This window comes from Nothobranchius furzeri, chromosome 15 (assembly GCF_043380555.1).
Source record: "Nothobranchius furzeri strain GRZ-AD chromosome 15, NfurGRZ-RIMD1, whole genome shotgun sequence".
Classification (NCBI taxonomy): domain Eukaryota; kingdom Metazoa; phylum Chordata; class Actinopteri; order Cyprinodontiformes; family Nothobranchiidae; genus Nothobranchius; species Nothobranchius furzeri.
Window position 1 is genome coordinate 54886823 of NC_091755.1, and position 26025 is coordinate 54912847.

The 26025-nt window shown below is 44.1% G+C and overlaps 3 protein-coding genes across 4 annotated transcripts in view; 1 reads left to right on the plus strand and 2 right to left on the minus strand.

The window, feature by feature from the left end:
* Positions 1-203: 203 nt before the first annotated feature.
* On the minus strand, positions 204-8798 carry LOC107391218 (rho-related GTP-binding protein Rho6). Its single transcript, XM_015968385.3, has 5 exons — positions 8469-8798; positions 8036-8123; positions 4581-4690; positions 4363-4497; positions 204-4295 (listed from the first exon to the last, which is right to left on the minus strand). Exons 1-5 carry the CDS (start codon positions 8583-8585, stop codon positions 4050-4052), a joined length of 696 nt encoding a protein of 231 aa, XP_015823871.1. The 5' UTR covers positions 8586-8798; the 3' UTR covers positions 204-4049.
* A 2922-nt stretch (positions 8799-11720) lies between these two features.
* On the plus strand, positions 11721-21053 carry ddx23 (DEAD (Asp-Glu-Ala-Asp) box polypeptide 23). Its single transcript, XM_015968383.3, has 17 exons — positions 11721-11903; positions 13295-13452; positions 13588-13698; positions 13862-13952; positions 14538-14603; positions 14714-14852; positions 14939-15072; positions 15213-15325; positions 15407-15550; positions 15642-15867; positions 15954-16099; positions 16196-16373; positions 17914-18156; positions 18233-18384; positions 18463-18571; positions 20121-20295; positions 20385-21053. The coding sequence occupies exons 2-17, from the start codon at positions 13295-13297 to the stop codon at positions 20606-20608; spliced, it is 2409 nt and encodes an 802-aa protein (XP_015823869.3). The 5' UTR covers positions 11721-11903; the 3' UTR covers positions 20609-21053.
* Positions 21054-22813: 1760 nt separating this feature from the next.
* cacnb3a (calcium channel, voltage-dependent, beta 3a) overlaps positions 22814-26025 on the minus strand; it is a 30079-nt gene continuing 26867 nt past the window's right edge. The window contains exons 13-15 of one of the 2 annotated variants that reach the window (XM_054746106.2): positions 25721-25891; positions 25509-25554; positions 23208-23344 (exon numbers count right to left, since the gene is read on the minus strand). In XM_054746106.2, the coding sequence (XP_054602081.2) occupies positions 25525-25554; positions 25721-25891 (201 nt within the window). In that variant the 3' untranslated portion in view covers positions 23208-23344; positions 25509-25524. Of the gene's footprint in view, positions 23345-25508; positions 25555-25720; positions 25892-26025 lie in introns of both variants that reach the window. The other variant, XM_015968384.3, reaches the window with a different exon arrangement.

The window sequence follows — 26025 nt, forward strand, 5'->3', positions numbered from 1 at the left end:
GTTTGTAGCCATAGAAAATCTGCGCTGTTGAAAATGACCCTGCAGGAGTGTCTTAACCCCGTTCGGTTGTGGTGTAAAGGTAACGGATAAGCTGTATCCTGTGTGATAGCCCAGGAATGCTAAACATTGAGTGTTTCATCAGTCAGGCAGCTGATAGCAGCCAAAACCAGTCAAGTCTAGTGAAAAAGGAGATAATCCTGATGTCAGGAAGGAAAATACAGTTTATCTGGAGAATTAGCCTTTGAGGGAAAAAGTCACATTTGTAGATTTTTACAGTCAAACTATTACATTTACATCATTCTGCTGTCAGAAAGGAACAAGCCTACTACAGGTAGAATAGTGTTTGAAAACGATGATGGTTTGACTACAGAAGCCTGGAAGGGACAACCCGAACACCGGCTGAGTGGCTCTTTAACATTCTGTGTTTTGTTTGCTCAAATCTTTTACAAATTATGCTTCATAAGACTTTCATCTCTTTTCTTGGGCTCAAAGGTGAGAGACCTGCTTACGCTTTTAGAGGACCTCCGTGCCCTTGACCCCATGATACCGTCCATCCTAAAGACGACATAGACAACGAGCCGCCAGGCTATCAGTCCTATGCTCTCAGAGGGCCTTGAATTTAATCAGAATTTCCCAAATAATCATTTGCTTCTCTATGATATAGTTCCTAAAACTCTGGGTAAAATGTCCGTCAGCAGAAGGGAAGTTTAGACAAAGGAGTTCTTGCTTGAATTGCACATTATTGGTTACAGATACTTGACCCCAGATGACCCCAGCCTGGGAGAAAGCACAATCTGCACATTCCTTAAAGCCTCGCAGGACTTGAGTCTATTTGATTCGTTCAAAACTAGAAGAAAACTCAATCTATCATTTAAAATTTAAATGTTCTAGTTTGCCATTTACATGTGACTAAGGGTAAAAGCAGTCATGACAGGGGAAATTGTCCAAATATGGTTGTCATCTTGGTTTTTCAATTGGACAGATTGATCCAGTAGACTCTTGGGAAGGATTATGCCAGTTTTGGAGCTTGTGTCACAGTATTTCCACTTCTACATTTGCTTTTCAACGCCATCAGTGACCGTTGTAGACATGTTTTCTCTTCTCCCTGGAGGTGGGTTTCCTGTCAACAGGTCCTTCTGGAGATGTCTCCAGGGTTTACCTGTTTTAAAGGTGTTGTTTATCATGCTATCGTATGCCTGAGGAGATTTATGACACTAAAAGCTTAAAAAGGACTTGACCTCATGATTTGAACTTTAATTGGTTTAGCACAGAATGAAAACGTAAAATAACTTCAGGCATTTAAACTAAAGGAAGTTTGACAGTAACAAATACACAATGTACCTAATAATTGAAGCCATAAGCTTGTTTTCCTCCCTTTGGGAGGTTCTGGTGAACAGTTTCACAGAGACAGTTCAGCACAGGTTAAAACTATGAGACGGTGCCACGTTGTTTAGGACACTGGGACTCTCCGGAGACGTCACACAACAAATGGACAAGGTGCTGATACGTCCAGCCGTCATGTCTGCTGAGGCTTAATGCTACAAATAAAAGGTGAGGAACACTCAAGAGCCATCCCCTCCCTCCGTCTGAGACGGGCGCCACCCCTGCTCCCACTGTTGTTAGGCAACACGTTAAATTCCTCTGTCTGGACATCTCGGAGCTTCCCGGAGCAGGCCTACAAATCACAGAGTCCTCCATTAGCCGAACTGTCAACAGCTGCTGATGCCAGAAGATGATATGAACAGAAAGGTCTACCACGGTTTAGATAGAAGATGTTCCACAAGACTGGCCTGTTTGTCAGGGGCGTGTCCAGGGAGTGGCCTGGGGTAATACATGCCACCCTAGGAATCTGATTGGCCACCCCAGGTGCCACCACCCTAATTTAACTTTAAATAGGCTTTTCATTGTCCACAAAAGTCTTGGGGGTAAAACAAAAAAAGCATAACCATTGGTGCCACCCATGCACAAAGTTGTGCCTCACCTGGGCCACCCCATTTTAAAAGATCTGGACACGCCACTGCTGTTTGTGGGACTCAAAAACACACAAATCTGGCCCAAGTCATGAAATGTAATCCATCTTGGTGAGAAAAAGGATTTTAATGAGTTCAACAGGAGCTGTGCAGGAGCAGAGGTCACTTCAGCCAGGGATTTAAGGAGACCAGCCTTTCAACATATACAAGTAATCTTAGTGGATCCTTGATGAGAGCAGCAGGAAGGTACCATCACTTCTTTCTGGAGGGTTATCGCTCAGAAAGAATGTGAATTATAGATAAAATAGGTGCCAAGTTTGGACAAGAAGGACAGAAGAGAAGATTAATCTGATTTGAGGTTTATCATCTGGACAATTACATGATTGTTTAACCTGGAGCTATAAGGTCTACAGATCCCAAATCAGGACTCAGTTGTCCATGGAGAAAGAATCTGAATCAGGAAGTGCTGAGAGGTTTTCTTCATCACAGACCAGGCCTAAACCAGGTCCTATACTGACCGAAGGAGGACACAGAGGGGACTGGGACATTTCTTGAGGCTCATCTAATGGGCCATTCCCATCTGTACCGGGTCGGCCCGGGCCGGCTAGAGTAGGTTGTTTACATATCTGGGTGGCCTGGTATTTTTCCGGGCCAACCAAGGCTCATTCTCAGCCCTCTTCTCGAGGGGGTCTGCTTCAGGCCGACCAGGGCCGACACACCCAATGCTGACAGCAAATTCACACCTTCCATTAGAGCAAGCCTCTGATTGGTGGGTAGAATCAGCCCACATGGGCTTAAGGCAAGGATGTGTGGAATCAACCGGGCCAGGCTGGGGCCGACTGGGGCTACCCGGCCCGGGCCGACCCGGTACAGATGGGAATGCCCCATAAGTGCTGAGTCACACTGAGTGCGTTTACATGCAGCCAGTAACCCTTTTAAAACCCGAATATTCACAATAACCCGGTTCCGCACGGCCATGTAAACACCGCCAAAAACCCGGATATGCTCATAACCGGGTTTTTAAAAACCCGGTTACTACACCTGGGGTAACCCTTTTCTAACCCGAATGTTTGGTCGTGTAAACGCATACCGGGATATCCCCATCAAAGCGTGTGTGCTGCGCATGCTCTGTTTGCAAGGAATCTTGGTCTTTTGAGTAGTGAGATGTCTTGTATGCGCCAGAACACCGGAAGAAAACAACAAGTTGGGAGCAACATGGCGAGTCGCGGCACAGCACCACACTTTTGGAGTGACGAGGAAACTAAAGCGCAAACAAACGCGGTCGCTATCTCTTCCGAACTGGGAAACATGTTGTTGTTTTCACGGATACCGGAAAAAGAAGAACCGGAAATGACGCATATTGCGTCTGGACGTAGTCCATACGTCCTGACGCTACACCAACGTCCGCATTTAAATCGGGTTATGCAAGTTAGAGGTAACTCTTTCTATTTATGCTTGTAAACGGGTTATTCTGATCAACTCAGAAACCCGAATACCGACCTTAACCCGATCATAACCCGGATATTGGCTGCATGTAAACGTAGTCACTGCACTCCTTCAGATGGACTCAGATTATCCTCTCACTGCCTCTGCATGCCAAACCCCTCCCTTTTCTTCCACCTTTCCTCCTGCTATCAGCTTTAATTTCCAAATATAACACTGTGAAGGGGTTGGGTGTATTTCTTCAAGGGTGCCGCCATCAAGCGATGATCACAATCAGAGTGTATTTTCTCATTACGCAGCCTGCGTAGTGACCTTTAACGGACCTTCAGGCAGAGTCTAACGGGTAACGGCAGAACCATCAGAATGTTAAATGGTTTGCATCCACTTCCTCTGTGGAAAAGCAAAGGCACTGGCCTTATTTAAGCTGCACCTTTAGATGTGTGTTGGGCTCTGCTCTCTACATCAAATCATTTCTCTTTTAGCAGAAACTGTGGGCAACAGGACTTTAAGGAGGATGCTGCAGAAAAGAGGACTTTAAAAAGTCCACACCACCGCTCCGTCCTTTTGCACAACCTGAACACCTGCTGAACCGACTGCAGCACAGTTCTCCCTGCTTCAGCACACTCCGAGCTGTGTTCACATGATGGAGCAGCTTTTGGACTTCCCTTTGCTGAAGGTGGAGGACAGCAGATCCGTCCTGCTGGGCAGGTGTAGCAGTCTTTTGGAGAGGCGGCGGGCAGGACTGGGCTTACTGGCATGCTGGAATTTGTCGGTGCAGGCCTGAGTCGCAGTTCGGAAAACACTCTGGACGCTCTTCTCTGACGTGAAGGCTGAGCACTCCAAGTAGGCCTCGGCTCCAAACTGCTTGGCCAGCGACGCTCCCTACAAAATCAAGATGGTTTTACGTGTCAGCAAGGAAGAAAGGAGCAAAGAAAATTAGGAATCTAACCTGTTCGTAGGAGACTGGAGCCTGTTTCTGGTTGGACAGCTCTATACGCGTGCAGACATCTGTGCGCAGGTCTATCTTGCAGCCTATGAGGAGGATACGAGGGTTGGGACAGAAGTCCTGGATCTCTGCCTTCCACTGCAAAGACAAAAAGGTGATTGCTATTAGAAATAACAGCTGGATAAGAACAAAGGCAGGTAGCTTGCTGAGGTGGATGGTACCTTCTTCAGAGCTCTGTCCACCATGTCGGGTCGGGCGACGTCAAAGCATAACAACACAGCATCAGAATCGCTGTAGCAGAGAGGCCTCACGTTATCGTAATACGGAGAGCCTAAAGGGATGGCCAAAAGGTTCACATCACTTGTTTTTGTAAAGTTTCACTGTTAGAGAACAGAACGAGAACGGAAGCTGACATGTTGCTTCAGGATCTAATTTTCACCCTGAAAAACATGGAAAAGGGCATTTTATGCTGAAAGCAATTTAGATAAGACTTAAATGAGTTAGGAAAAGATATAAAAACAGTTCTTGTTTTAAATTAATCTGATTTTAAAACATTTGCATATCAACGGAATATCTGCATGACAGAGTGGATTAAGCTACATTACAGGATTTTCCAGCATGAATGACATATTTAAGGTCAAAGGTCTTTTTGACCTGGACTAAGATGTGAAGCATTATTAAATTATTATTCTGCCACCTGCTGAAGTCAATCAGGACCTGCTACCTCCTTAAAATATGAACACTGGTCAATGTTTATCATCTTGAAGAGTGATCATGTTAAATTTTGTGTTAAAGCTCCTTCAGAGGCAGACTGAGACATCCAAGATACCAAACAGAACGCTACCATTCGTCATTCATCCCCTCTGCAGTAAAAGTCCTCAGTTTAACTGGTACTGGCTTCATCCTGGTACATGAGAATGTGTTCAATACTTCTGCAATAGCTGATGGACATTAAGCATGTCTGTGTCTTTTAAGATCCTATCACCTACAAGGCCCTCAATAATCTCGCCCCTTGTTATCTTTCTGACCTTCTGCGTCTCCACCGCCCGTCTCGTTGTCTTAGATCTTCAGCTTCCAATCTCCTCTCTCACACTATAACTCCAAAACATCGCACCATGGGGGACAGAGCTTTCTCTGTGGCTGCTCCCACTTTATGGAACTGTCTCCAACATATTCGCACTGCTGACTCACTTCATAAATTCAAAAAACTCCTGAAAACTTACTTTATTTTACTGTCTCCTTCTCTCTGATCGTACAGCGTCTTTGAGTCGTGGTTAATAGCGCTATATGAAACCTAAGCATTATTATTATTATTATTAGTAGTAGTAGTAGTAGTAGTATTAGTAGTATTATGCTGCATAGTTCTGGAAACAAGTTTCCTTTTATTCATATTTTTTAGTGGTTGTAGGTTACAATAATAGTTTTCTGTCTTTGTGTGTTTACTCCTGTTATTATTGTTCTTCCTTTAAGGAAGCATTTTGCTGCTGTAGCAAGTGAATTTCCCCACTGTGGGATCAATAAAGTATTCTTTTCTAAATGTGTAATTGTTGCTTTATTGTAATAACCAAGTAGCCCAAGTTATGAGAAGAGTAAAGAAAACACAATCTTCCCTTTGCACTTAAAACTAGTTTGTATCAAACTTCACTCTCAAGATCAGTGCTAAAAACAGATTGTCAGGATATTCCTTCTCTACTCTCTCTCTCTCTCTCTCTCTCTCTCTCTCTCTCTCTCACACTCACACACACACACACACACACACACACACACACAAACACACACACACACACACTGACCAAATTGACTTGCAAAAGCTGTTCCTTTTGAAAGCAACAAGATGTAATCACAACAGGAACAGTGAGGCTAGTTACCAGTTACATTGTCCTTGATGAAGGTTTCACTCCTCCTGAGACATTACATGTCCACCTAATCATCAGATGTTTTTTTTTTTTTTTTTTTTTTTGCAGGTAGGTTGTTTTACTTAACTCCACAAGGATGATACCAGGAGTTTCTATGAATAACATTTCTGTTTGGAGGAATCAGCACACATCACCAGATCTGAGGAGAACACAACATCGAGCTCCAACCTCCTCCTACACATTAGCAGCCTTTCCCTGAACTCTCTCCATCTAACACAACACACACACACACACACATTATAATGCAACAGACGTTTACACTAGTTGAAGCTTTTAATGTGAAAGGGCTTCTGTACACATAAAAAGTCAAGTTTTGATAATAAAAAAACAAACAGTCTGTTTTGTTAACAGAAGCTAAAAATAGTTTTAGAAACACCCCCCCCCCCTCCCCCAAAATAATACATTACTATTATGATGCCTTCCCATGGCTTCTTCCTTATTTGCTCTAACTGCATGATAAAAATCTAATTTTATGCAAGAGGCACTAAAACAATGACTGGTGATCAGAACTGGGTGATATTCAGCACAACTGGCTTCATCAGGTCAATCTGAAACGCAAAACTCAGATTATTTTTGGGTTCATGAACTCACCACAGCCACGCAGGAATGAAAAATACAAATTCTACAGCTAGTAATAACCAACAAAAGCAATGCAGATGCAATTCGAAGCACCGAAGCTTAAATAAAGACAACGAACAACATGAGGAGGGTTTTTTAATCTAGCAGAGCAAATGTAAATCAGGCTTATGCAACATTTCCTTCAGCAAGAGTAACTGCCCTGAAAGATTTTAGTCTGGACACAAACGCTCAAAACAACCCTAAAGTAGTTCTGCATTGCCTTCCCTTGTGTTATATAAGCTGGGAGGTCAGGCAGATCCCTCACTTGTGCCTTCTTTTCACACTGTAAGCATGCACACACTCACGCCTGCCTTCACATTTGCAGACTTCCGCCCCCTTCATGGACGAGGCATCCCTCACCCCCCTCCCCTGTGAAACAACCCCTCTACAGGCCAACTGGCACGGCTCGACGTCCCTCGAACACAGCCTCAGGCTCCAGCACCGGCCAGCACTGTTATGAAAGAGATCCACTAGATAGCTTTTCTATTGATCCTATTTACATTTTTGTTTTTGCATGTTTAGGTAACCCGCCTGCTGCCATTCGACTCAGTGAACCAGAAACCACACATCAATTGATCTGATTGCAGAGCTTATTTAATCTACTGATTAGCTTCTCCAATAATCCCTAACTCTTTTAAATAAGTACAAATTCAAAGACAGGTTCCAACAGGTGATGCCTAATACCCTGATTTACTTTACATGTCAAAACTTTAACAAGATATAAAACTGAAACTCACACGTTTAACAGAGCTTGCAAAGAACAAAAGTTGTATTTTATTAAGTACACGAGTTTATTTCTAAAAACTTCTAGATCAGAGTAAAGGTCAGAAATCTTGGTGAAATTTTACAGAATCAACCTGCAACAAATCTAACAAAGAAACTTTAATCTGTTTATGAAAGAAAAGAAAATCAATGAAAGATGCATAATTTTGAGATTGTGTGTTTTAGGCTCTTAATTAACAAATCTGAGCCGTTCAAAGGGTTTCTGTGCAGATCTCAGTGAAAATCTGCTTAACTGCAAACAAAACAGGGCTGACAGATAGTGAAGTCTGAGCAAACAGCAGAAAACTGAGTTGGAGCGAACAAACATGAGCCCTTCAGAGTCCCAGTCCAGAGGGAGAAGATCACAGCTTCAGCCTCACCTGAAGTGTCCCAAAGGCTGAGCTCCACGCGCTGCTCCTCCAGCTCCAGGCATGCTGTGTAGTTCTCAAACACAGTTGGGACGTACGTCTATAGGAGCACAGTCATAGGACGGCAAGTGATTAAATATTTATCATGTAATATGGCCTATTCTCTAATAAAAGATACAAATATCTAATGGTGACTCAATAAATAATAAATGATAATACATAAAATATGTGGATTAAAATTATTTTTTTTTCCTCTGATCACCTGAACTCAACATGATTTACGAGTCCTTTATTCTCTCAAATAGTTATGGTGTGTTAGTCACGCGCCTTATATATTATTAATAAAATACTCCTTTAAAAATCTCGTAGCCCCACGTGCTGTTTTCTGCTGATTTATTTCTAAAGCTGCCTTTGTTTTATACAATAACGCAGAATGTCGCCTCACCTCTGGGTAGCAGTCCTTCACCAACACTTGCAACATCGCAGTTTTACCGCATTGGACGTCTCCCACCAGCACCAGCTTACACCTCGCCACGCGCTGCGCGAGTCTTCTCTCCTTCATGATAGTCAGAAAATAAATCACCCGCAGAGGAAATGATCAGCTCAAGTTTAGAGAATCCTCCCGTTCAGCTGCTCTGACTGTGGATGCTCCTGCGCGTGAATCGGACCTGAACTTTATGTCTGTGCGCCAACCAATCAGCGCCAGGCGCAAGGAGCGCTGCTCACGAAAGCCCAACCTAACTGTGAATTCTCTGTCTCTCACACACGCACGCACGCACGCACGCTCTCTCTCTCTCTCTCTCTCCTCTCTCTCTCTCTCCTCTCTCTCTCTCTCTCTCTCACACACACACACACGCACACACGCGCGCGCGCACACATGTGTGGCTGGAGAGCTAAAACCCTGGAAAGATAATGTTTTTGCACAGCTGTGTGCATGTGGAGTCACTCAGTGACTCCATAGTTAATATGGTGATGTGGTGCAGCCTGACTTTCTGAAATAGAGACAACACATGTCACAAACATGAAATGATGGTTGTAAATCCTAAAATATTAGCAAACGGGTCGAGAGCTCTTCCTCAGACATTAAGCAGATATCTGCAGCTGGTAGGGACACTTATTTGTAAAGCACATTTCAGGTGTTTCTAGGTGCTGCAGCACACCTAAAGTTTGAGTTTGTTTTTATTTATTTATTCTTATTTTTAGCTGGCTTATTTCACCATACTAGTAAAATGCATTTTACATGTAAAGACTTACAGTAGGCTGAAACATTAAATTTTTACAACAACACAGCAAACCCACCCTGTCTCAGAAGTGGTTTGATCCTGCTCACCCCTCCCAGACTCGGCTCTGAGCACTCTGTCCCCTCCTGAATGGCTGTAGGACATTTCCATATTTCTATTGGTTTTGACAGGTCCTGCAAACAGAGACACTGTCCACACAAACATTTAGGAAGATTTAAGTTAAAAAAATCTGTTTCCTCATTCAACTGTCACACCTCAGGCAGAGAAAAACATGCTTTGCATTTATGTCGTCGTCGTCTTCCCCCTTCCTAGTTGGGTCGCGGGGGCAGCATCCCAACTAGGGAGCTTCAGACCGTCCTCTCCCCGGCCTTGTCCACCAGCTCCTCCGGCAGGACCCCAAGGCGTTCCCGGACCAGATTGGAGATGTAACCTCTCCAGTGTGTCCTGGGTCGACCCGGGGCCTCCTGCGGGCAAGACATGCCCGAAACACCTCCCCGGGGAGGTATCCAGGAGGCATCCTGACCAGATGTCCAAACCACCTCAGCTGACTCCTCTCGATCCAGAGGAGCAGCGGTTCTACTCCGAGTCCCTCCCGAATGTCCGAGCTCCTCACCCTATCTCTAAGGCTGAGCCCGGCCACCCTACGGAGGAAACTCATTTCGGCCGCTTGTATCCGCGATCTCGTTCTTTCGGTCATTACCCAAAGCTCATGACCATAGGTGAGGATTGGGACGTAGATCGACCGGTAAATCGAGGGCTTTCTGGCTCAGCTCCCTCTTCCCCACGACAGATCGGCTCAGCGTCCGCATCACTGCAGACGCTGAACCAATCCGCCTGTCGATCTCCCGATCCCTCCTACCCTCACTCGTGAACAAGACCCCGAGATACTTAAACTCCTCCACTTGAGGTAGGACCTCTCCCCCGACCGGGAGTTGGCAAGCCACCCTTTTCCGGTCGAGAACCATGGTCTCAGATTTGGAGGTGCTGATCCTCATCCCAGCCACTTCACACTCGGCCGCAAACCTACCCAGCAAGAGCTGAAGGTCAGAGCTGGATGAAGCTAGGAGGACCACATCATCCGCAAAAAGCAGAGACGAGATTCTCCTGCCACCAAACTCGACACACTCCACACCACGGCTGCACCTAGAAATTCTGTCCATAAAGGTAATGAACAGAACCGGTGACAAAGGGCAGCCCTGGCGGAGTCCAACCCTCACCAGGAACAGGTTCGACTTACTACCGGCTATGAGGACCAAACTCACGCTCCTCTGGTAAAGGGACTGAATGTCCCTTAACAGAAAGCCACCCACCCTATACATTTATGTGCTCCACACAAAACCTGAAAAAATACTGAAAACCTATAGGACACCTCCAATTCTTGCCTTTAATTTAAGTTATAAAATACACAGTGGGTTCATATATTAGTGTGTTTAATGTCTTTGAACAGCTTTAGAGTCAAATGTTTATGCCACAGTTCAAGGGTGTCAGAAATAACACCAAATCAAATGTTTGACTTAGTTTGTTATTTTAATTAAATCCATTTCTGAAATGTTGGAGACTGAATCAAGTTCTGTTTCATGCAGAAAATAATAAACATAAAAAATAAATCTTAAACTTACAATAATATTCACGATGTGTGTTTTATTATTGATGATCATAACACCATGGAGGCTGTGGGCTGGATTAGGATTAAAATACCCAGCTGATGGATCTCCTTCACTCACCAGCTAACTACAAACCTTCCTGTGTGACCCTCATCATGTTACCCTCATGTCTATGCTGTCTATGAAGGAGCAGAAAGGAAACTTGATCTCATGTAATGAGCCAAAGCTTCCTCCCAGTTTTTCTTTAAACTGAATTTAACATCAGTTTATCATCACACTAGACACCCGCACCAGCAGGTTAACAGCAGGCTTCTTTATTAGCACACCCTCGGGGTACATACATACATACTGTCTGTCACACAATGTGTTCCCCCGACACACACACACACACACACACACACACACACACACACACACACACACACACACACACACACACACACACACACACACACACACACACACACACACACACACACACACACACACACACACACACACACACAATTAGTACCCACTCACATGCCCTCAGTGCAGGTGGCATATGTAAAAAAATAAATTACAGAATCAATTTTAAAATGAATCTAATCAATAATGCTTTAAGAACCTTTCAGTAAAAAACAATGACAACATGAAATTTGTTCCTCAGATAGATTTGAATGAACACACCAAATCCTAGAATGTAAAAATGAAAAACTAAAAGCACACACACACACACACACACACACACACACACACACACACACACACACACACACACACACACACACACACACACACACACACACGCGCGCGCTCTTACTATTTTTGAAAAGGCACTTAGGTGTTCATGCCAAACAACCTGGGTCCTGAGAAACAGAATGCGTAGTTTGCTGGATAATGTAGTTTTTATTAATTCACCTCCACTGTCATGGGATAGTTCTTGGACTACTGCTCCCACAATGCATTGCATTCCGTGTTTGTTCTTGCGTTAGCAGTATGGCGTCTTCTTAAAGCGTATAAAATTCGCTAGTATTTTGTTGACAAGTGGATACGGTAAGATTTGAACCAAACAATTAACAAACATACAGGCTGGGTTTAATTTTCCAATCATAGCTAACTTTTACAGAATTTTAGTTTCAGTTTTGTATATTCGTGCTACTTTTTGAGGATAAACTTGCCTCTTTTCTGTTGCTAGCGGGCTAACCTGCTAGCTTTCTAAACGTACGTGCAGATGTTCACAACTGAGTCTGATGTCAACTTGATTTCTCACTTTGACTGAATAACTAAACCTTGACTGTGAAGCTTCATCTCTTCGTAAGCCCAAGGATATCTTGCTCACGATTGTAGGAGACGAATCAAACTAATCCGTAACTGTTGATAATATAATTATTGAGGGAGTGCATCAATGTAGGTTTTTGGGAATAATAATTGATGAAAAACTGTCTTGGAAACCTCATATAATGAACTTGTTTACAAAAGTAGCCAAATGTGTTGGAATTATGAAACGATGTAGCTTTGTACGTGAGCAGAAGGCTTTAATTGCGTATAAAACCAATGGGATAAAACTAATTGGATTCATTTTATTACCTTGCAAAAACGAGCTATTAGAAATCTTCATTCAACTAAATACAATGATCATTCCAATTTACTGTCTCTACATTAATTTAATCTTGAGTTACATGATTTAGTACATTTTAAATTAGCCCAAATTATGTATAAATTGTAAAAAAAATTCCCCATCAAATTTAAACTTATTTCAAGATAGAGACTCATAACTACAACTTACGAGGGAGCAATAAACTGTGTCAGCCTATAGCAAGGACAACATTGAAATCAATGTGCATCTCAGTGAGGGTTGTGAAATTGTGGAATAACTTGGCAGAGGAAATAAATAAATGCTGTACACTTGAAGCAATTTTAAAACCTATGTAAAAGAAGCGTGATGACAAGGTATAACGAGGAAAGAGAGACATTATCCCCACGATGTATGACATGAGTACAAATCTAATGGCCTAATAATTAGGGACGTGTATTCTACCTTCCCCTTATTTAAATAAATAAAAATTCATTCAAGAAATGTGAAAAGTTTTGCAGAAAATTTTTTGTGTTTTATTATTAGTGGAGGCGACCCTTGGGATCAGCTGTACTTATTGTTTCAAGAGTAAAATAGATGTGCATTTTACATCTATTTAACTTTTGACTTTCTTGTGAATTACAGGTAGAACATTTTAGTTTTTACGTTGATCTTGTTTGTTGTATCAGTCGTTAAACGTAACTTTAAAAACCCAATAAACTAAAGAAAAGATTCAGAGCTGTTGGGATTTTTGAAGTAAAAGTGAAATGGTTTTGTTATTACTTCCTGACATGAATTTTTGTCTGTAATCATGAATTATTATTGTTAAAAGGCAAATGGAAAATCGTGCCAAAACACTTGTGTTTTGCAGATGGCAGCAGAGTCCGCAGACAGGAAGGATGCAGAATCCTCAGGAACCAAAGACAGAGAGAGGAAACGCAGTCGTTCACGAGATCGAGACCGTAAAGGGTCACCTTTACGCAAACGTCATCGTTCTCGTGAACGAAACCGCTCCAAGTCTCCAGACAGGTAACGAAAATGCCAACATATAAACAGAACTCAACCACAACATTGTGGCCCGTGATACTTGCTGCTTGGCTGGAGTTGCATTTACACATCCAAGCTTGACGTTGTGTTTCTGTCTAAAATGCCTCATGATGACAGAGACCGCCGCCTGAAAGACAGAGACAAGGATCGTGACAGAGACAAAGACAGGGAGAGGAGCCGTAAGGACAGAGACAGCCATCGACGGGATAAAGATCACAAGAGATCCAGGTTTGTAAAAGGAAACCATAATGATGTTTACAAATGGTTTGATTATTATTGAAGTTTTAATTTAGCTTGATTCTGTTTTGTCCTTTTCTCTGTTAGAAATGTCAGCATCCTAGGTAGAAGTCATTTATATTGGTATAAATTTTAGTTTCTTTTTGCTTTATAGAAGCCCTTCACCAAGGTCTAAGGATGGCAAGATGAAGAAAGAGAAGGATATAAAAGCAGAGGAAGAAGAAGATGAAAAAAAGAAAGAAAAGGTATGACTCTAGTTTAATTTATGGGCTAAAATTAGTGATGCACCGATATCTGATATTAATATGACCGTTATGGCTGATAATCAATATTTGCTGATACCGATGTACTGACATTAATGCTCCTAACTTCAGCAGATTTTGTATAGAATGAAAATGATTAAAGCTGAATGTACATCATGTGCACACACCAGACACATCTACGCTTCTGAGATGATTACAATCATTGTCACATGACTTAACCGATACACATCATCCCCTCACCCTCAGAAACAGATCAACAAATGAAAACAAGGTGGAAAAAATATCGGTTGTTAATATCGGCCCAGTTTTATTTATCGGACCGATACCGATATTGATGCCGATCTACCGTGCATGCCTAGTTAAAATAACCCTTAGGCAAGAACCAAACTTTCATATAAATACAAATTTTCATATTTGTATTTTCTTTAGTTTCTTAGCTAAATTTCATAAAAGTTGAGGAGAAGTAACTGAATTTGGATACTTTTTAAATAAAATAATGGATATGATTTAGCTTGTCTGGGATATTTTCTGTTTGAGGTTTTTTACCTGTGTTGTGTTGTGGTTCAGGTCCAGCCACTGTCTCTGGAGGAGCTTCTAGCCAAGAAAAAAGCAGAGGAGGAAGCTGAAGCAAAGGTCAGATGTCCCCCAATGTGTTTTTATTTATTTTCCTTAGTAAAACAAAATGTTTTACTTTATTGGCTGATTCTGTTTTAAATATTTTTTCTAATGCCTTTTGTTTTCAGCCCAAATTCTTGTCCAGAGCAGAGCGAGAAGCTGAGGCGTTGAAACGCAGAGAGCAGCAGGTGGAGGAGAGGAAGAAGATGCTGGAAGATGAGAGAAAGAAAAGGAGGGTGTTTCAGGATATTGGGAGAAAAATGCTGGGTGTGTTTTAGACCGACGCCTGGCAAATAGTTAGCATTCTGCTATATGATAAAAGGATCTATTGATTAGTTTGTTGTTTATTACAGAGGACCCTCAAGAAAGGGAGAGACGAGAGCGAAGAGAACGAATGGAGCGCGAGAACAATGGGAATGAAGAGGATGATGGGCGGCAGAAGCTCAGAGAGGAGAAAGATAAAAGCAAGGAGCTCGTAGCCATCAAGGTTTGTTAAGAGTTTACTGGGTCACATGACCAGTGTGGGTTTCCAAATGACTAAATCAATCAAATATATCCTGACCATGATTATTCTCTCTGGCTAAAGAGCAGTAATGCTGACTAGTGAATAATTTCACTTCATTACAGGAGCGTTATTTGGGTGGCATCAAAAAACGTCGGAGAACTCGTCACTTGAACGACAGGAAGTTTGTGTTTGAATGGGATGCCTCCGAGGACACTTCGGTTGACTACAACCCCATGTGAGTGGATGACTGAGCTCTCATCGCTCCGGTCTGTGAGGTTTTATTTAGTTTATAAATCTGTGACAATTTTCTTTGCAGCTATAAAGAGAAACACCAGGTGCAGCTGTACGGACGTGGCTTCATCGCTGGTATCGACCTAAAGCAGCAGAAAAGAGAGCAGTCCCGTTTCTATGGTGATCTGATGGAGAAGAGACGCACACTCGAGGAGAAGGAGCAGGAGGAGTGAGCACAGCTGTGAAATGAGGGCACTTCTGGAAATGGTAATTACTTTGCCCCTAATGGACATATTGTCCCATTTGTGTCTTCCCTGCAGGACGAGACTGAAGAAGGTGCGTAAGAAGGAAGCCAAGCAGCGCTGGGACGACAGACACTGGTCTCAGAAGAAGATGGACGAGATGACGGACAGAGACTGGCGTATCTTCAGAGAGGATTATAGCATCACCACCAAAGGAGGAAAGATCCCGAACCCCATCAGGAACTGGAAGGAGTACGCGCTGCCCGCCCACATCCTGGAGGTCATCGACAAATGTGGCTATAAGGTGAGAGTTGTTCTAAAACTGGCTGCAGGGGTTAAAATAGATCTGTGTGCATCTGAATCCCCATCATGACTCTCGTTTCTCGCCAGGATCCAACTCCAATTCAGAGGCAAGCCATTCCTATTGGCTTGCAGAACCGGGACATTATTGGTGTGGCAGAGACGGGTAGTGGGAAAACGGCAGCCTTCCTGATTCCTCTGCTGGTCTGGATTACCACTCTCCCCAAGATTGACAGGTAGCGCCGAATAAAACGTGAGTAACCCCCAGCAGAACACTTGCTGTGTTCTAACTCTCTTCTGTCGGCTGCTTCTGTCTGTTCTGTTCATGGCAGGATCGAAGACTCGGATCAGGGTCCTTATGCTGTGATTTTGGCTCCAACTCGTGAGCTGGCTCAGCAGATCGAAGAGGAAACCATAAAGTTTGGCAAACCCCTTGGTATCCGAACAGTAGCCGTGATCGGAGGAATCTCCAGGGAGGACCAAGGCTTCCGCCTCAGGATGGGCTGTGAGGTGATTCATTCATCCGTAACCCCCAAATTCCACTACCTCCGCTCCGCTCCGACACGAACGCCGGAGCAAAATCGGTCCCGTTGTAGTCAATCAGAGCTATTCCACTACTGCGGCAGTGCGGTGCCTCTGTTCCGGCGTCCGGCAAAAATAGAATCGATCCTATTTTCGCCGGACGCCGGAGCACCTCCGCAGTAAATGGACAGAAATCACAACGGCCCAACAGGAAAAGGAGCAAGCACAATTTCCGTTTTTCACAATAAATCGATAAACAAACGGCGTTTTTTGTTTCATATGCACAGATTTAACAACTTTTAACAACTATCAATGGCGGCTGAAGTTTAAATGCACAAAATTAAGCCATAAATACAGTTTCCACTATCAAAGTAGTCACACTTTGTTGATCCAAACACTGCTGATCTCTCAACACACATGATGGGCAGATTAAACAGTTCATGCCGATGCTTCTCCCACACAACGGGTGTTTGGATCTAACTTCCGCGTTTATTGCTCGGACTGTATCGCAAGATCTCGAAAATCCCGCGCATGCTTGTTTGCCCCCCTCAGGTCTCCGCACCGGAGCGGAGCCGTTGTAGAGCGGGTAGCAGTAAAAATTGAGTTCGGAAGCGAGCGGCTGCGGAAGGCGGGGGCGGACCGGAGCGGAGGTAGTGGAATTTGGGGGTAACATGCGTCTGCTCCAGAGAACAACCAAAACCACTCAGCTAGTACCTGGAATTTTAAGAGGAATGAGTGTAGATGCCCTGGTTGTTGATGATTATCTTTAATTTTTTGATTCTGACAGTTTGGAAGTTGTGTGAAAATATTCTTTAAATCTCTAGTAGAGCATTAATAGAGCAAACGTTCAGTATTTCATACTTTTTGAGTTTTGCAGCTTAATCCTAATTTACACTTCTCCGTCTGCGTCAGGACGGACGCAACGCCATTATCCGTCCTTGCGAGCCTGATGGAGAGCCCTCGCAAGAACGGACGGAGTCGAGCTCTCTCTTCTAAACATCCGTCTGTCGAGACGGAGAGCGCAAGCTTGCGATTGGTCAGGACGCCATCTACAGCGCCGTCATTGCGCCCTCAAAAACAAAGAGAGCCAAGATATCTCGCGGCAGACACGGAGAAGCTTGAAGAATACATCGCGGAAAAAACGAAAACAAAAAACGTTTTATCCCCCCGTGACCGGAGGAGTAAAACGATACGCAGCAAACGTTTTATTCGTGGACGGAAATCACGGGAAACGTGGGTTTAGAGGTGGCGAGCGCATGAAGAGGCGGAGGAGGATGAGTGACAAATTTGTTAAAAAGTCTCTTAAATACAACATAAACACACCATGTGGACTGGATGCATGACAGGATACCACAGAACAGCGCTGCGCCCTCTGCTGTCCTGGTGGGGAGTTGTTTGCTGCACTCCCCAGGAGACGGAGAAGTCCGATAGCACAACGTCCCCATCCGTGCGCGTGTGTCTCTCCCCGGTGACGGAGAAGTTAGGCTTCACTTTACCATTTCATTTAGTTTCTTTTTCCTGCCTACAGATTGTAATCGCCACTCCCGGTCGTCTGATCGATGTGCTGGAGAACCGGTACTTGGTTCTGGGCCGCTGCACCTACGTAGTCCTGGATGAGGCCGACCGTATGATCGACATGGGCTTCGAGCCTGACGTCCAGAAGATCCTGGAGTACATCCCGGTGACCAATCAAAAACCAGACACAGATGAAGCAGAGGACCCTGAGAAGATGATGATGAACTTTGAGTCTGGGAAACACAAATACAGACAGGTATGTGTTTGAGCGAACCGCTTGTAGGTACCAGGTGTTCTCTGGTGAACAAACCGTGATTTATCCAACCTTTCAGACGGTCATGTTCACCGCTACGATGCCTCCAGCTGTGGAGCGACTGGCCCGGAGCTACCTGAGACGTCCTGCTGTGGTGTACATCGGATCAGCTGGAAAACCTCACGAGCGGGTCGAACAGAAGGTGCTGCTGATGTCAGAAGGAGAGAAGAGGTGAGCTGCAGGCGGGAACACGGCAAACATCTCAACTGTGCCGGCGTGCTGAGCGAGTTTTGTTTTTGTGTCGCACAGGAAGAAGTTGCTGGAAGTTTTGTCGCGCGGCTTCGAGCCTCCCATCATCATCTTCGTCAACCAGAAGAAGGGCTGCGATGTGCTGGCTAAATCTCTGGAGAAGATGGGGGTAAGGATCAGGAGGCTGTGTAACAGGATCTCACCTTATGAAATAGATTTGACACCTATTCAGAAAAATGCTGGTTGTTTTCATTTTTAACTGCAAATATTGCAACAATTTAGTGACTTAACGGACTTTTGCTGCGCTTTAAGCTTCATTTACACTTATTCGTCTGCGTCGGTGCGGAAACACGCCACACCTTTATGCATCATTGCAAGAGTTCTCCGACGGGCTCACAGAGGGTGACGGAGACGTGTTCACTTAACAGAGACTGCAAGCTTGTGACTGGTCAGGATGCTGATTCCTGTAATTTAGTCAAGAGCGCCGCCTTCGCCCCCTCAAAAAGTAAAACGATATTTAGCGGCAGACATGGATTTAAGAAGGCATTGTGGAAAACAGTCTATATGAAGGTTTATTCACCCGCGACTGAAGGAGTACAAAGATATGCACAAGCGTTTTATTCATGGTCGGAAATGACGAACGTGAGTTTAGAGGTGCCGATCGCAGAAAGAGGTGGAGAATGGGAGACAAATTTGTTTGTGTTCAAAAGTCTCTGAAATACATGAAAACAATGTAAACACATTAGTAAACACACTATTGTGGACCAGATACTTGACTGTGATGGTGGCAGGAAACCTCAGATCGGCGCTACGCCCTCTCTTGTCTTGGCGGGGAATTATTATGCAACAATCCCCAGCTGACGGAGAAGTCCAAGAGCTAAACGCCTCTTTCAATGCGTGTGCGTCTCTTGCGCACGGCTGATGAAGTATAAATGAAGCTTTTGTCACAAAGTATCTTAAACGGATACTTTGTGACTTTTTCATATTTTGAATATCATTTTCATGAGCCAGTATGCGCTAAAATAACCCTTTACCAGGTTAAGGAAATGCCACTGTCCTTTGTGCATTTGCAACTTCAGAGTGCCGGTCTGGTCTGTTTGATTTAGAAGAAAATGGAGCTGACATACCTGGCGCTGCAGTCTTCCATCACGTTTCCTGCATATTTTGGATCAGGAACACAGCTGATTTGTTTAATTTAGTGATTATCCGCTCTTGTAGAGCTTAAGGAAGGCTGGGGAGACATTTCAGCTTTTAGCTTAAGGTGTTAAAAAGATGAATGCACAGTGAGGAAGGGCTGGGCGATATGGCCTAAAATCAATATCACGATATATTGAGGATTTCACCTCGATAACGATAAATTGGCGATAACCACAGGTATGTGTAGAAACAAAAGTTGTCCACTAGATGGGGCTGTCACACGTATAACGTTGAGTCAAGATGGTGCAGCTTCAAGCAAGCCAAGACTGCCTAGTCTCCCTTTAAGTCCATCTTGTGAGGAACATTCTGCTTGACTGAGCAACACGATGAGATTCTGTGACTGAGGAAATGTAACAATCTCCTGGTCTCCGATGGTCACAGCTCAGTGACCGTCAGAGACGCATACCTGTCTGGATGAACATTTTGCGACTTGTGGCTTTGATGAGTGTTTGGTTCTGTAGTGTTGTATGCATTATGTGTTGTTCACAGCTGTGTTGACCCTCGCCTTCTCTTCTTCTCAGTACAATGCGTGCACGCTGCATGGTGGCAAAGGCCAGGAGCAGAGAGAGTTTGCCCTCTCCAATCTCAAGGCAGGAGCCAAAGATATCCTGGTGGCCACAGATGTTGCTGGTCGAGGTATCGACATCCAGGACGTCTCCATGGTCATCAACTATGACATGGCAAAGAACATTGAAGGTCACTGTTTCTTTTTTGTCACTTGTGTTTCAACAGGCACTTGGTTTCCAAACATGGATAATAATCTGATCATGTGACTCTTCCTACAGATTACATCCATCGTATTGGTCGTACTGGTCGTGCCGGCAAGAGCGGTGTGGCCATGACTTTCCTCACCAAGGAGGACTCTGCTGTCTTTTATGACTTGAAGCAGGCAATCCTGGAGAGCCCGGTGTCCACCTGTCCTCCGGAGCTGACCAACCACCCCGATGCGCAGCACAAACCTGGAACCATCCTTACCAAGAAGAGACGCGAGGAGACCATATTTGCTTGATTTCAGTTATTTTTTTACTTCGTTCATTGACCACAAGACAAAAATGTTCCTGTTTATTTTCCCGTCGCACAATGTGCTCTTTGGTACTTTTTCACCTGGTTTTGTGTTATTTATGTCCCATTTGTGGTCAGAAAAACACATTTGCAGAGGGTGAAGTTGGACCAGTGAGCAAAACTGTGTATAAACGTGAAATAAGTAGCTGCAGAGTTTTGTGTTGTGATGTGAGACCAAAACCTGATGGGAAGTCAGGTTTTCCTCTTGGTTAAATGCTGTAACCGTTTTTAAATATAAACATCCGTACAACACACTTCAGATGACCTTGTTTGTTGAAGCTGTTGTCGAGACAGGCAAAAACATTATAGTCCACCGTTCAGAAGCAGTGGATAAAAGGTGCACCATGAAACAAGAACCAAAACCATTAAAAGTACATAAAATGTCTTGTTTATTTAGTTGAAGTCATATTTCACTTAGCATTGTAAATCGGTTTTGAAATAGAAAGCATTCTTTACAGCATCAGGCAGGAAACGGCTCACTTTTCTACTCATTTTCTGTCTTTTTGATAAATCCAGGGAAGAGGCGTGTCGGACCACGCTAGCACGCTGTGGTAGTCTGGTGGATACATGGTTGGATTTAGTGCAGTTATTGCATTACAAAGCAACCACCCCATCCCCAAACAAAATAAAATAGTGCAATTTTTTTCTACTCACATAGAGGAAGTCCGGATGGTCTAAGGCGTTAGTCTGTTTTGTTTTTTAATGTTAGGCTTCATATTGCATACAGAATAAGAAAATTAAATGATAACCCTTGTAGAAATTGTGCTTGATAAATTGAACATCCTTATCTGCGTCATCAGTTGCTAAGTTGGTCCACTTTGATAAACAAATTGGCAAAATGTTATGAAAGTAGCTAATTGTTGAACTGAGACATGCAGGCCTGTGAGAACTCCCTAACTAGTCAGTTGTTTAGAAATAAAATCCACCCTGGGAATACTTTTAGGGGCATCCTCAGCGCTCGGGGCTTTGGAGAAATAAATGTTCAGTAATCGTGTTGCGAGTCGCCCCAAAGACACGACCATCACTACAAGACGACGAGGAGAGTCCGAACCAAACGCATTTTACTAAAATACTTAACTGGAAAAAGAAACGATCAGATTTCATGCAACACTTGCATAGATTTTTTTCTTTTTTAAAGTCATGCATTTTTTAAAATTTTCTCTTTATATATACAGAACACTAGATAACTGTATGCGACACGTGGAAGCAGTAAACGCTGTCCCTGTGGAGGGACAGAGACGGGTCGCTGCTCAACAGCATCAAACTCTGCTCACGGACTAGAGATGGACAGGATGTTACGGGAGCTACGAGCGCCTCAGGAGCCTGACGGAACGTGGAGCTGAGCTCGATGGCGGTGTAGTAGGACTTACACCTGAGGATCCATCTTAGTGTGGAAAAGAAATTTTAAAAATGCTTAAAATCTTGGAAATGGTGAGTGCTACAATCAGTAACGTGCTACAGTTGGATGAACGGGGTAGAAACCAGGTGGTGCCGGAGGTGCAAAAGGCATGCAAGCTTACATTCTGTGAAGCTTTGACTCGGGAGCTGCAGCTGTGCAGCGTGTGCTTGGTAATGTGGGAATGATGGGATGTAAACAAGCGTTTTGGTAAATCCGTTCCTTGAAACATTTTCAAACATTCCATTTCTTAGTTGTATTTACATTCTGAGTGCCTTTTTTTTTTTAGTTTTCAAGGTGTTGGAGGGTGATAGTGCAACAACAAGTGGACCTACTGCAGCCTGTGACCGGTCGGAGGCTGCCTCTTACAACATCGGTCAGTGAAAACATGGATGCAACAAACATTTGTCCGTACCAACAAAATCCAACAGATAAAGAAGCAACGAAACCAAACCAAGAGCTCATTCAGTATATATACACACACGTCATAATCAAATGCATTACCCATAAATGAATTTAACACTGGACATTCCTACGTTGGTTAATCCGTAAAGATCATTCACTTCCTGTTCAGCCGCATTGTGCAAATAGTCTTAAAATAATTATACATGCAATAGTAAAGACGATGAAAAGTCTTGGAGGTTTTAAGGCCAGAGTATGAGACATCCTACAGTAGAGACCCTCAGGCCGAGCAGCAGCCTGGAACCTTTCTGTTGCAGAGGTGAGTAGCCCTGTTGGATTTAATTTGAAGATTAGAGGAATGCTAACTAGATTATCATCTGTTTCTGAGCCACATGTAAACACGAGCCGATTTTGGGAAAGTCTGTTTAGGACCGTGCGACAGTTGGGGGGCGTGGGGCTTGATGGTGAAGCTGGAAGCGGGCCCTTGTTTCAGTAGTTGTCTCGGGGCCAGGGGCGGCTACGCTGCCGGTTGATCCTCTGGTTGTGATCTTGTTGAGCTTCACGCTGGAGCAGCCTGTCTTGTGACTCGTGCCCGTTAGCACTGTGGGCACTTCCTGGATGCCCACGGTGAGAGGGGTACATGTCCCTGTATGTGCGTGCGTGACAGGGGGAGGCATACTCATCCTCCTCCTCCTCCTCCACATCTTCATCCTCTTCCACCCCTGTGTGGCATGGGCTCCCCCTGTGGCCGCGGGACAGGGAGTCGCTGGCCTCGTCAGATGGCATGAGACTGTCCTGCTCAAGGGGGGAGTGGGCCTCCTGGCCGGCCTCCTCTTCATCACCCTCCAAGCCCACCGCCTCTCGGGGCTGCGCCTGGTTCTTGTTCTGGAGGATTTATTAGAGGGGGAAAAAACAAAAACACTGGTAAATGGAAAACTCTAAAGCAACCAATGATGACGCAGTCCTAAAAACATTCCGGGTTTATAATCTAACTAAATATTGTCACAGTGCCGGCTTAAAGAGTCAGGGCTAAACTGCACTCTGCATCTTCACAGATGGATGTGTTTGATCAGGTCAGCCCACAAGTCACCTTAAAGTTTCATCATCTCAACTCAAAACACACATTTAAATGTTGTATTTGGAAATAAAAACAATGAAGTGGTTTGTTCCATTTGTGAGAAGTGCAGCGGTAGGATGACTCAGAGCCACGACAGTCACAGTGCCAGGTCAAACTAAAGCAGAGTCACCATTTAAAACCACGCACATGCCCCCGAGCGGGTTGAAAACGTTACTTTTGGCTGCAGTTGTCCCTCCTCTAGTCCGAACAACATAACGTTCTTATCTGAAGGTAATTAATAAAGCAACTGTGTCTCTGAATGAAACGTAAAACGATCGCTTTGATTGATGACATCAGTTAGTGGTCATAATGTTGTGGCTGATTGTGCCAAAATAAATACAAAGTCAATCAGAAGGAACAAATACATCAACGGATAACTCTTCAACCTGATCACAGGATTAAAACAGAGAGCTCCTCATCTCCTCGTGATGAAATGAAGACGATCACTCGGGCAGAACCGAACCAGGATCTGATGTCAGGGATCAGTCGTGTGTTTAAACAACCGCTAACGGTGTTAACGAAGACTAGAGGTGGGATGTGGCACACTTTAGAAGGCTTCTCTTAGCTGAACGTTGTGTTACTTGTGTTTTAGTCTGATTTGACAAACGGCAGAATCCCTCTGTGGTCCACAACATTTAAGATGTTATTGATCATAACTGTTCTGCAGAAACACTCCAAGATGCCCTTAAACTATTAAAATCATCATTGGAAACGGGTTTAGTCTTTTTGAAGGAAACACATTCAGATGGAGCTCTGTGTGTGTGTGTGTGTGTGTGTGTGTGTGTGTGTGTGTGTGTGTGTGTGTGTGTGTGTGTGTGTGTGTGTGTGTGTGTGTGTGTGTGTGTGTGTGTGTGTGTGTGTGTGTGTGTGTGTCCCACAGTGGCGGAGGGCAGAGTTTTAGGACACACACAGCAAATTAATAAAATAATGTGGTTTAGAGTCTCCAAAAGCAACACAGCTCATGCCCGCCTTTATTATATTATGGAGGAGACCACGGACTTAAACGCCGCCCATGGGTGCAGGGATTTCCACATTCCTGAGAAGTCCTTCGGAACGACACATGAACACTACACCGCCCGTCCGAGACTGAACTGACGCCACCCTCCCACGACTGTACTGACCCTAATGTGTAAGTGGCAAATGTAGAAGCTAAATATACGCCTGAAAATTGTTTAAGTTATTTTGAGTTCTGCATTGTCTAGTTGAAGGTTGCAGGTTTGAACCCCGTCTGTGGCATTTCTTCATGGATTTTGCATGTCCTCCTCATGCATGCATGTTTTTGCTCCCAACCTGGTAACCATAAATTGCCTCTATGCGTGTGTCTGGCTGGTTGTTTGTCTTTGTTTATTCCTTTGATGGACCGGAGAAAAGAGGTTCGGAAAATGAATGAGCAAAACCCTCTACTTGGTGTTTAGCGACCCAGAAGGGGTCCCTGACCCCAACTTTGGGAACCGATGTACTAGAATACAACAGAGTCAGTACATGTTAGCCCTGTCTGGTAAAAGTCATGCAGCGGCGTAGCAATGGTCAAGTCTCTTCAGAGCCGTCTGATGTGTGTGTAAAAACATGACGTCATGTGCGATGAAATGTTCATGGTCCTAAGTGAGCAGGACAGCATGCGCCGAGCATGCATGAGTAACACCAACTGAAACAGATCACTATGGGAGCCTTTTTACTTCACACACATAAAAACGGAAGGTGTGGCTTTGTGAGTTTTCTCCCAGAAAGTTTTTTGAGCTGGGATTCACCTCCAAATTAGCAAGTTTAAAGTAAAAAAGTAAAAAATAAAGGCACAATGCAAGAAAAAAAAAACACGTGGCGAGATCTGAGTGAATTAAAAGGTTCATTCACTGTCTCAGCCGCTGTGTTGTGTTCAGGTGTAAAAGTAAAAGAGAACGAGAAGGGGGTGCAAATATAAACCCTACTACTCACCCCGCTTTGTAATTGATCATTCAATTAATTCCTGTGTTTCAGAAAACTGCAAAGATGTTAAGCATGGATGAGTGAGAGGACAGACAGGACAACTGGACACAAATCTAAGATGAGACAGCAACAACAGACCATTCTGACTACAGAGTCTTTAACCAAAAGCATCCTGTGTGCTCATGCTCTCCTGGCAGCCAGATTGGTGGCGGCAGACGTACCTGTAGGCTGGAGATGACAGAGGGAGGGGTCATCAGGCTCTGCTCCAGTAAGGGATTCAGAGGACTGTTTCCTGGGAGGTGAGTGGCACGCCAGTACACCTCCAGGTATTCAGCCAGATGCTCACAAGCATCTTCCAGCTGGTTCTCATCTAAAATGACATCAAACATGTCCTGCAAGGAAACAAGGAGGACATCACAAGGTGCTCTAGAGCCACGCTCTTACCACAGTGGGGAGATCTGCTTGTGTTAAATGCAGAATTTGGTCAGTTTTTGAAGTGAAAATGAAAAGAATCCCCCTATTTTCT